The sequence below is a fragment of the Peromyscus leucopus genome, chromosome 1 (genome assembly GCF_004664715.2).
Source record: "Peromyscus leucopus breed LL Stock chromosome 1, UCI_PerLeu_2.1, whole genome shotgun sequence".
In the NCBI taxonomy this organism is placed as follows: Eukaryota; Metazoa; Chordata; class Mammalia; order Rodentia; family Cricetidae; genus Peromyscus; species Peromyscus leucopus.
The window spans coordinates 188,522,587-188,534,695 of NC_051063.1; the positions used below are offsets into that span (position 1 = coordinate 188,522,587).

At 43.5% G+C, this 12,109-nt stretch overlaps 1 protein-coding gene across 1 annotated transcript in view; it reads left to right on the forward strand.

The window, feature by feature from the left end:
- Positions 1-10,974: 10,974 nt before the first annotated feature.
- LOC114683965 (zinc finger protein 420-like) overlaps positions 10,975-12,109 on the forward strand; it is a 44,013-nt gene continuing 42,878 nt past the window's right edge. The window contains 2 exon segments of the mRNA XM_037200119.1: positions 10,975-11,092; positions 11,356-11,446. Of these exon segments, the coding sequence (XP_037056014.1) occupies positions 11,044-11,092; positions 11,356-11,446 (140 nt within the window). The 5' untranslated portion in view covers positions 10,975-11,043.

A 12,109-nucleotide genomic window follows, 5' to 3' on the forward strand; every position in this document is an offset into this window, starting at 1 on the left:
TATTGGGTTTGATATGTTTTATGTCAGTAACAGGAAAGTAACTAGGACATTCACTATTATGTAATTTATTATTCTGTAACCATATAAGCATATCCCTTGACATTTAAACCGTTTATTCTCTTAGAAACAAACCTTCCAGATTCAGAAGATCCTCTTTCATTTTAATTCCAATATATGCCGGATGAAGAGCTCAGAAGAACTCAGTACTTGAGTCCACACAGCCCAAGTTATATTCTTGTAGTTGTTGCTCTCTGAGGACCAAATCTTAGAAATACAGACAGACACTTAGAGGTGCAACCACTGCAACTCACTGTCTCTGCTATGATAGATCCACTGTCTATGAACAAAGTGTTATTAATGTCCCCTGTACATTCAGTGGCTACTGGCCTGTACCAGCTGGTTTTGTGTCAACTTGTACAAGCTAGAGTCATCAATGAGGAAGAAGGCTCAGTTGAGGAAATGCCTCCATGAGATCCAGCTGTAAGGCATTTTCTCATTTAGTGATCAATGAGGGAGGGCCCAGCCCATTGTGGGTGGTGCCATCCCTGGGCTAATGGTCCTGGGTTCTGTAAGAAGGTGGGCTGAGCTAGCCAGAGGGAGCAAGCCAGTAAGCAATACTTCCATAGTCTTTGCATCAGCTCCTGCCTCCAGGTTCCTGCCCTGTTTTAAGTTCCTGTCTTGACTTCCTTCGGTGATGAACAGCAGTGTGAAAGTGGAAGATGAATAACCCCCCCCCAGCTTGTATTTTGGTCATGGTGTTTTTGTTGAAGCAATAAAATCCTAAGAAAAGTTGGTATGACAGACCTGATCATGTTTTGAGGAGGACTATAGAAGAGCTTTGGGCTAGAAAAGCCATTGGGTGTAGGGAGCTCAGTGAGATGTTGTTTAGGAGCTTGGAAGATAAGATTGTTGAGAGCAGTGCATAAGATTGAGTCCTGAATTGTAAGGTTTCAGAGAGAAATTTAAAGACACTATCAGGGCCATTTGCTCTGTTGAATAGATTCTGTCATTCTGGTCAGGTGGAGCTGAAGTCAGCCACAACAGGAGACCAGCACCACTGAAGTAAAACTTTTGTGTTATTGGGACATTTGATGCCCGATGGCTGGAGCTAAGAAATTAGCAATGATTAAGAAGAGACCGGCATCACTGAGGTGAAATCTGGGAAGTATTTCCTGAGAGCACAGAGAAGCTGTGTTCTAGAGGCAGCCATGGTTGTACCTTGTATTTGCAGCCCAACTCGGTAATGTCTAAGAGTCACCCAAGGTACTTGTCTTGAAAGCGTGAAGGGGTCGTGGAGAGCAGCTGAGGCTTGGCAGTGTGAGAGGCCCGGTGAGGCCATTGGTGAAGGTGCAGTCTCAGTGGTAGTTGAAGGCCTAGGACTGAAGGGGTCATGCACAGAACTTAAGGGTGTGTAAACAGGAAGAGAGCCTATGAAGGGCTAATGGTAAAAGTGCAGGCCAGCTGCAGCCAGGGACTGCAGGAGTTTTGGAGATGCCAGTACCATGGTGGTGTGCCCAGGTACAGGGTATTTATAGGGAATAAAGCAAGGGAGAGTTGGGGGTCTACAGACTGCATAAAAACAGACTCAGGATTAATTTACCTCCCATCCAGAGGGACCAGGGACCTAAGCCAGGGTGGGGAGTAGCAGACGATATCTTCCCACATAGAAATACACAGGAGTTGGTCTTAGTATTCTTTCTGAATAACATCCTTGGTCTTTCCTATAATAGAGCAAAAGTGCCTTCTTGTGGCCAGTTTGTATAAATGGCGTACCATCTCTGCTCACACAGGTTCTTCAGGCACCCAGGTTTCAGATCTTCTAACCCAATGCACTATCCAAGATCCCTAAAATCCATGAAGTTGTTAGGAAACATACTTAATGGAGTAGGGTAACTATTAGCTTGGCCCATGACATTAGGGTGTTCTAATTGTTCTAACCACCAAAACAGGAACAAACACGGCAATGAACACACAGACAATGACAGACAAGACATATGGCTGTGCACATATCTGAAAATGAGTCACTGGACTCTCAGCTTGTGGTCACGACCCACTTAACTTCTTCAGAGAAACCAAGGGAATCTAATCCCCCTCAGATGGGCCTCCTAACCCTTCAGAGGAGCCCTGGTGCATCTCCCAGGACCCCAGCCCACAATCTGCCAGTGTGTCCACCATAGATCTTATATGGGCTTCATAGATGGAGCTCCCATTGCCACAAATGGCCAGAAACAGAAACCAGAAACTGAAAAGGCTTGCCTGGCAAATTCAAACATTACCTGATAATAGGCGCCTAAGACTCAACAAAGGGTGGTTGTGGTGGGATTGGGGATCTCAGGGGAACCTCCAGATGTACCCAGAGTCCCCCCCAAACCACCAAGAGACCAAATCTGATGCAAAAGTAAAGAGTCTTTTTACTTTTGCAGGTTAACCCGGGCCTTTCCATCAGTCCGTCCATCTGACACAGCAGCAGAGCAGGAGAGATCCAGAGTAGCAAGGGGCAAAGTGTTCATGGGGAGTAAAGCAAGAGGGGTGAAGAAAGTGGAGACTGCATAGGAACAGACTCGGGGTTGATGTACCTCCCATCCAGAGGCGCTGTTCTTGGTTAGCTTGCAGCTGCAGGAAAACTATTATGTCTTTCAGTGGGTTTTGTGGCTCCTACAGTTTTTCTTTATCATGAGTCTGCTAGCTGTAACTTTTTTTTTTTTTTGGTTTTTCGAGACAAGGTTTCTCTGTGTAGCTTTGTGCCTTTCCTGGATCTCGCTCTGTAGACCATGCTGGCCTTGAACTCACAGAGATCTGCCTGCCTCTGCCTCCTGAGTGCTAGGATTAAAGGCATGTGCCACCACCGCCCCACTTAGCTGTAACTTTTAATCAGCTTCTTTTACTGTATTTGGGCATTTGGCAGGATTTTCCTGTAACTAGAACTAGGCCCAAGTTGGGGACTCACGGGCACATCATGCTGTGCTAGGGGCCTACATCCTGTTGGGTTTTTTCTACAGCCTGTCATGGCTGCAGAATAGTCAAGGCAGGGGTGCCGGCAGGGGCCTGGGTTCCTCACATGGGATGACTACCAAGAACAGCAGCAGCAGTGGAGTGGAGCCGGCTGGAGCTTAGAGGACTGTGTGTGCTACAGAGGGCAAAGCTGGAGAAGTGACCCAAGGTCTTTAGAGGAGCCCAGAAGATTGTGAGTGGATCCCAGACATTGTTTACACAGTTGGAGTTTGGTTTTTCTTTGCTTGATTGCGACTGTGCCCTGGTTCTTCCCTCTTGAAGTAAGAAAATATTTTATTTAATTTTGATAGGAGTCCACAGCTAAAATCTTGAGGGCTGCAAGAATATATTATAGAGATTCAGCTGTGTATTAAAGCTATACTTTGGCCAGCCAAGAGTCTGTCAAAAGGCAAGCCATTTATTATGAATATTTGGTGTTATCCAGCTTTTAATATTTCAGCTGTCTTCTGCTATATGACATTCTCCCATGCCCAAATGTTTCCAGACCATTAGGCTAACAGTTCAGCTTCCCAGACCTGCTGAACTTCTAGGTAACCAACTTCCTTGCAGGAGCCAGTACTTGGATAAGGTCATGTAGGCAGAGACAAGCTGGCAGGAGACCCAGAGCTTTGTTTCTTGTGCTAATGAAGCTCAGACCATCCTCCTGCCTTGAGGCCTAATGGCTCTCCAGAGGAAGTGACTGAGGACAAAAGAGGTTTTTACATATCAAGGTGGAAGGTAGGGCAATATTCCTGAGGAGGCAGAGAACCTTGTGAAGGCTAGGGGAAGAAAGACAAGCATTTTTCTGTAAAGAGACAGAAGAGCATGACCAGGGAGAAGAAAAGAACACAGAGGCAATGTAGATGGTAAGGCAGAACTCTTGAGCCAGGAATATAGAGCAAGTAGGATGTAGGGAAGAGAAAGAGGATGAAGATGAGGGGGGAAGCATAAGAGCTTAGTCCTTAGCAGGACTATGAGAGGGGACCAGATGAAACTGAAGCTATGTAGACAGGATTTCATCCCAGAGAAATAAAGTAGACAGACAAAGAGCTTGGTGTATCTAGACTTATTTTTGCCCTGAATGCCTGATGGAGCTGTAGCTGAATTGATAGAATTTTGTCTTAGAAGAATAAAGTTAACAGACATAAGAACACAGTGTATGTAGATTTTCCCCCTCAGATAGTCCATGCCGAATGTAGCAAAATCCCTGGACCCTGGGTAATCCACATTGGAAGACTTTGAATTTTTAAAAGAGATTTTGGATTTTTAGAGAGATTGGATATTTTAAAGACTGGAGTTTTCTTTTCTCTCTCTCTCTCTCTCTCTCTCTCTCTCTCTCTCTCTCTCTCTCTCTCTCTCTCTCTCTTTCTTTGAGACAGGTTCTCTCTGTAGTCCTGGCTGTCTTGGAAAGTGCATGTACACCAAGCTGACCTTAAATTCACAGAGATCTGTGTGAAATGAATGATAAACAGCGCTGGTTACCGTGCGAAAAGGTCACGAGCCACAACCATGTGGTTGCCGGGAATTGAACTCAGGACCTCTGAAAGAGCAGCCAGTGCTCTTAACTGCTGAGCCATTTCTCCAGCCATATTTTTTTATTTCTAACTATTGAGAATGCTTGTTCCCATCCCATGGTTCTTCATGTGGAGTCATGAACTATAGCTACAAACATGTTGACAAAAATGAAATATGGGATCTGTACATGGATGAAACATGGAAGATATTTCTTCCCATTAGACATTCATTTAATCAATATTTTTGTGCCCAGATCGTGACCCCAGAGAGACCACCAAAGATGAGCATGCCAGAATGCAAAAGGAAGATTTATCTGTTACATGACAGGGAACTCATCTCAAGCATTCACTGGCCTCAGCGCAGTGAGGCAGGGTGGAGTTACTCTTTCTTTTTTATAGGCAAAACCCATACAATTTCTTAGAGGGAAGGGGGTTAGTACGGGTCCATCCTTGATTGGTCCAGTTTTTCCCGGGCCTGAACTTTGTCTTCTTTTACCTTATCTGTTTGCCCTGTCAGGAGTTTTACAACTCATCTCTAGGGTCTGGTCATGTTATCTCTGGAGAGGGGCATCTCATAGTTAATCGGTTACCACCAGACATCCTGACTTTGTTCTTTTGAAAACACCTGTCTTTACCCTCTCCAGGAAGCGGGAACTTATTTTTAAGATATCTCTTTCCTCAGCTCTTTTGGGTTTCTGGGGAAACTGTGTCTGGGTCTTTTATCTCCAGTGCTGAGATTAAAGGCTTGTGTCACCATATTCCCATCCCAAACTGGCCCCAAAGAAGCCACCGGAGACTTTAGGTACAGAATGCAAAAGCAAGGTGTATTCTAAGTTTACAAGCCTTGGCAGGGAGGCTCTGCAGGGAGGCTCCTTCCAAATCTCTCATGCACAGCAGGGAGGTTGGAAGGAGCCTCCCTTTCTTTGTGAGGCTAGTTCTTAAAGGCACAGACCATATAATTCATTTTCCACAACCCGCCTCCCTTTTTTAGTCTTTTGGTCGAATATCCTGACTCTGTGTTTTTTTTTTAAAGTCCCTGTAGCTGATACCACCACCTGGGAAAAAGGGGTCTAAGTTCTTATCTACACTTAGGAATCCTGGCTTAAGCTTCTCTTTGTAGGGGATAGAGTGGGGGGTTTACTGAGGTTTCACAAATATGATTTTTCACTTCTGTTGATTTTAATATCATGTTCATAATTGCCATTTCTGTAAGGATTATGTCCTTATTGCGTCACCAGCCTTCGACAGCGTCCCAACCTAAACAGTGGCGTGCCCTCTCTGTTCTCCCTCTTTCTGTACTCCCCCCCCCATTCCCTCTACCCTCTGCGTGGTCTCTCTCTCTCTCTCTTCTCTCTCTCTCTCTCTCTCTCTCCTAATAAAGCTCTAGAAAGGTAACCATGGCTCGTGATTCTTCCGCCACAGTAGCATCCAGTGCTCTCTTCCATCGGCATGGCCACCAAGGGTGGCCAGCCACGAGTGCTGCCGCTTAACCAACAATTTCTTTGTGGCAAATAAAATTCCATAGGAATGCACTCCATTTTCTATACTTGTGGAGATGTACATAAAACACAGTTGGAGAGAGAGAGAGAGCTTGCTTTGTGAATGCTGTGTCTCATTTTTGGATTATGTCAATTTTGTATTAGATAGTTTGGACTGTGTGTGTTTACATTAAGTAGCTCTTTGTGTGGTGTCCATATTAACCTCTTGTGTGAAGAAAATCTGCTAAGTATTTATTTCACTCTCTTAGCTGCTGTTCATTCTTTGTATACTTCTTGAACCTTTGCAGCTTGCCCTTTTTCCCTGGTTATTTTCTGTGCTCCTGGAATCTCTTTCAGACAGTGTTTTCTTATTTCTGAATTATTAATCATTTAATCATGCTTTCTTATAGCACTTTTAGCATTTCAAGTTTTCTAGGATGCTCCTTGATGTAGTTCATAATGATTTCTACATAGGGTGAGAGATGTGGATCTACTGTCAATCTTCTACACATAGATAATCAATTTCCCAGCACAGAATGTTCAAAGGTTCTATCTTCCCTGGTTTGTCTTTGACATATTTGGCATACATTACCTCTCTGATGTGTGTTTATTTCTGGGATCTCTGTTCTGTTTCGTTTTCTACATGTTTTTCTTGTGCTGTACCATGCCACCTTTGTCCTTGTGCTTCTGTGGTATGATGTGTGTTAGGTCCTGTGATACCATCAAGCATTCTCTTTCTTAGGGTTAATTGTGATTTTCCTGTGTTCATGTAACTGTTTCTATATCTACTTTTGTGGAAAATGTCAGTATTTTGCTGCTATGGATTACCTTGAATCTGCTCTTTGCTGTTAGTAATATACCATTTTCAACAAGCCATTTGGAAGTCAAAGTGTGTGCAATTCCATTGCCTTGTATACTTTTTTTTTTTTTTTTTTTTTTTTTTTTTTTTTTTTTTTTTTTTTTGGTTTTTCAAGACAGGATTTCTCTGTGTAGCTTTGGTGCCCATCCTGGACCTTGCTCTGTAGACCAGGCTGGCCTTGAACTCACTGAGACCCGCCTGGCTCTGCCTCCCAAGTGCTGGGATTAAAGGCATGTGCTGCTGCCACCGCTGCCACCGCCACCACCACCACCTGGCCACTCTTATTTTTCATTTTTTCCCCAAGTGCCTTAAAAATCTCATCCTTGAAGTGAAGTCATCATTACTTAGCATTAATCCTGCATTTTTTTTCTGAAGCAACCTGAATGGGTTAAATTTCTAATTTACTCCTCAAATTGTCATTATTGATAGATAGGAAAACTAGAGTTTTTTTTTTTTTATGTGTGTTTGTTTTGTATTTTTCTATAGCACTTAAAGCACTCATCAAGATTTTCCCATATTATCTGTGTGGCCTTGTGTGTATTATTTCATTATCATTACAATGGAGTTTCCTACCCAGGTCTCTTTTATATACTTTGTCTTGTTCAGATTTCACTAGCCGACTCCCATGTCTCTTGATTCAGTAAGACTGGAGAGCACAAGCTTCTTCCTCTCCTCACAGTCTTCCTGCTAACGCTGCTCATTTTTTCCTCTGCACTGTACTGTTGGCCCGTGTGTGACACATGTGCCCTTTACTGTGTTGATCCATGTTCCATTTCTTCCTACTTCCTTTAGGAGTTCATCAGAAGTTTTTGTTGAACTTTGTCTTTTGACATTTCATTTCTAGTCTGGTGGATAAAATTACTAGTAGTAGTTCTCTAGTTCGAAACCACATTTTGTTTTTGTGTGTTGGACATGGTCTGTTCGTCCTCAGCTCTCTATTCATTTATTATTCCTCACATAAAATGTCTTATTTCCTGTGTTCTCATTAGTAGTTTTTCTCTGATTTTTCTGTGTATACTTAGACTCTAACTATGAACTGCAGTGCTGCTTGAGTGGATGACCAATGTTGTTTCACACATTTTCAAGGGTACTTCCTTCTCCGTGAATTTTAACAGCCAGTGTTTCTGGGTATAGTAGGGTTCACAGTTACTTTCTTTGACTACTTAAATATATCCTTCCCTGCTGTTTTGTCTGTAGGAATGTTGATAAATTTACATTCTGTTCATATAATTGAGACACTTCAGCAAATTTAGAGATCCAGTAACTTAAATATGGCAGTCATCATATTAGAAGATGTGGTATAATTAACACACAGTGACAGTGTACTTATCATCACCTGTTACAACCACATAAGGGAAAGACATTGGCCACATGATAATGTAAAAACTGGATTCACTCAAGTCTCAGGTAAGGGAAGAAAGAGGGCTAGAACTGGGAACCTGTGCTGGATAATTCAGAGATAATGCACTTCCACCAAGAGCAGATTTCCAGGGCCAGAGAGATGGTCCCAAATGTCAGGGGCCCTGATGCTTTCTTACTTTCTGTGGCATTAGGCATGGCTGTGATGCACTTATGACATGAAGGGAAAACACTGGTGCATGCAAACACCCTCTTTTTATACATACATGTTTTTTCTTTAATACTTGTTTATTTTTCCTGGTTTTTCTGTTTTGAATCACCTGATCATTATGGTTTCAGGTTGTTAGAATAGATAGGTCCTTTTTGTTGTTATTGTTGTATATTAAGGGCTTTTAATGTCACTTCGAATGCCAGACCACATTGAATGAAGGCTACTGTTTCACAGAATGTCTGTATAATCTTACGAATATTCTATTTTGACATTTTTCTTGGCACATTTTATAGAGGGGGCATTCTTGCACAAGAGGGGAATGTTGGGAATTAGATTGCTTTCATTTCTCTCTCTCTCAGGCTGCAGCCCCTTCCTCTGAGGTATGTCTCAGATGGCTCAGGAGACTCTTGGCAAGTGGCAAGTTCAGACAACCTACAACCTGCCTTAGGGAGAGGCAGAATACCAGATTCTGACTGGCCTTATGCCCTTGAGGACTATGGTGGCCCACTTCAAGAACTCCACACTTGCTTGCTGCAGGCTGTTCATTTGACCTCAGTCCACAGCTGAGCCCGAGTTCAGTTACAGCTTTTTAAGATACTGTGTTGCTTCCCTGTCCTATCTATACGCAAGTCGGAGTGACATGTATTTTGGTTGTCTCCGTTAAGCTTGCTGAACAGAGCCAGCTAACCTGCCCCGGGAGCAGAAATCTTTTCCCGAGCAGCAGGATTTCCCACAAGCCATTGCCAGTGCAGAAGGCGAGGGAGGCACCGGGTTTCACAGCCGGACCGGGGATGTCGCCAACTTCAGGGTCTCTAGCGAATGGGCAAAAGACATTTTAAGACCCAGAAACAGCGAGGAGGATGGGAATCTGAACAGGGCAGAGGAAGTGGGTGGGAGGGAGTCGGAGGGCACGTGACCCGAACAGGTATGTGGTGGGTGGGGCGAGCGGAGGCACTGAGGAAGGGAAGGAAGGAGGAACTCCCGCACCCGCCATTCCCTCTGGGATCCAGGGACCTCTCTCTGTTCCGGCCGGGAGTGCTGCAGACTCAGGCTGGGGTCTCAGCGGGGCGTGAGAACTCCGTGTAGCCACAGGTGGCGCCAGGCGGCCTGGGAAAGTCACCAGTCAGCAGCGCAGTGGCGGGAACCGCAGCCCGGCGGCCCTGGAACCTCCCAGGTCAGAGGAGCTGCGGGGCTGGGACACGGGAGGGGAGGGACCAGGGGTGCGAGCAGTTTCTCTGCTGTTCATAAGGAAGTCGGCTCCGAAATTCTGCTGTGTTTTACCATTGTCGATAAATTTCCCATCATCTGAACTGGGCCTTATATTTATTTTTTTTCACTCATTTTATGGTTGCCAGAACATATTATTTACAGAATAATACTCTGATAGAGGACTTGCATTATCTTTTGTTTGCAAATATTGTTCTCTGTGGCACTTGCTAATCCCCTGGAATTTAAATTCATCCATGCTTTCTAAGTCCGGTTTTACTACTCTGGTAATCAAGAGCATGGCCTTTGCCCCTAGGGACCAGGCATCTCCAGAGAGCTTTTTATACAGTGATCACATAAGTAGCCACTGCATTAGATATCAGAAAGTATATTTTAGCAAGCTTTAAAGTATGATTGTAAACATTGACATTTACTAAACAAACTTCTTTTTTTTTAAAGATTTATTTATTTATTATGTATACAGCATATGTGACTGCAGGCCAGAAGAGGGCACCAGGTCTCATTACAGGTGGTTGTGAGGCACCATGTGGTTGCTGGGAATTGAACTCAGGTTCTCTGGAAGAACAGTCAGTGCTCTTAACCTCTGAGCCATCTCTCCAGCCCTAAACAAACTTTTTAATCCCCATTTATTTTCCATCTGAGACATACACACTAGAATGTAAATAAAGCATTCAGAAATGTGTTTTCATATGTTTAATTCTTTGTTTTTGTTTTTTCGAGACAGGGTTTCTCTGTGTAGCTTTGCGCCTTTCCTGGAACTCACTTGGTAGCCCAGGCTGGCCTCGAACTCACAGAGATCCGCCTGGCTCTGCCTCCCGAGTGCTGGGATTAAAGGCCTGCGCCACCAACGCCCGGCTCTTTTTTACAGTTTTAAAACACAATAGATTAGGACAAAATTAGAAAGCATCTCTTAAGTAATTCTGATCACTCAACTATATGAGAAAAAAAATTTCTCTTCCTGTTCCAAAAAGGAAAAGCTCCCTTCCCATGGACACATGGCCAAGTTGGCATGGATGTTCTTGTTTGGTTTTGGCTTTGTTTTGCTGAATAAGTATCTCAATCCTGCCATGCCTGTCTGGCTCAATCCATGGACACCTGTCTGGTCTCACGTGGGATCTGCCTGCTTCTACCTTCTGAGTGCTGGCATTAAAGCAGTGCAGAAAGACAGATAGCTCAAACACTCACTTCCTTTATTTTTAATTTCAGAATTTGTTGACAGTGACTGTGGACTGGTCTCAGGAGGAGGGACAATGCCTGGACCCTGCTCAGAGGGCTCTGTACAGAGATATTGCACAGTTGCCGCAGTGTGCTTTCTGTGGGTGAGAATAGTTTTCTTACAGTCTCCCTTGCCCCTCCTCAGGATTCCTGGGAAGACGACTCTCCAAGTGTGTGAGGTTTCTGTGAATGAGTGTCCTTTTGGCTGATTTAAGGCTTCTTTCATTTTTGTTCCATGGTAAGTTCAGAAACTCAGTGGTGTATAATATTGTCATCCCAATCATTGAGTTCCATTTCCACTCTGGTGTTTTGATTGAGCTGTGATTAGAAGTGATGGGACTCAAGTTAACTGAAAAATGGTCCCAGAGTGTGTTCACTATTCTGACACAGTATGGCAAATGGGGAGTCATTTGTAGAATCATTTTATTTTCTCATTATCCAGTGAGCACAGTATTGTGTAAGAAATCCAGGTGCTTTCTGAAGAATTTTTTTCTTGCACAGGTCATACTCATAAGCCAGACATGCTCACTTTTGAAGCAGAACAGAGAAGCCTAGAAGGTGGAGAGAATGGACACAGTAGCAAATGTACCAGGTATTTTGGAGGGACTGAATTAGATGTGGTTAGTGATTCAAGTGATGTTGAAAATGGAATGGGAGGCATGTGTTGAGATGGCTTAGCCGCTAATAGCCCTTGCTGCCCTGAAGAATGAATGGGTTCATTCTCAGCACCCACATGGTGGCTAGACAGTCATCAGTAATAACTTTGGTTCTAGAGGTCTGATGCCTTTTCTGACCCCAGTGGGTGTCAGACACAAACATACAGCACATACATACATGCTGTAGAACACTGATACCCATCAGCTTAAATAAAAACTCCAAAGAGAAAATTTAGGAAACAAAGAAAGTGCAAATGAGACATGAGATTGGTTTTGCCACGTTGTTTCTCTAGAAATGTTTTGGAATATCTTACTGTAAATAACCTCAAGATTATTATCCTATTTTACATGTCACTGGCTTTATATGTAAGAACTAGGAGAAAACATAATTTATACGACTGTGCATGTCAACGCTGGAGTCCCTGTTTGAATCATTTCTTTTTTCTCTCATTTCAATATTAAATGATTGTCCCTACTATAATTTATGATCTTGTAGAATTAGGGAAATCGTGCCTTAGGTTTGTTTCCAGAGCTCTCTCCTTTGATATTTTTGGTAGTTTCTTTAGATTCTATTCCTTTCATGGTCACTTTTCCCATTT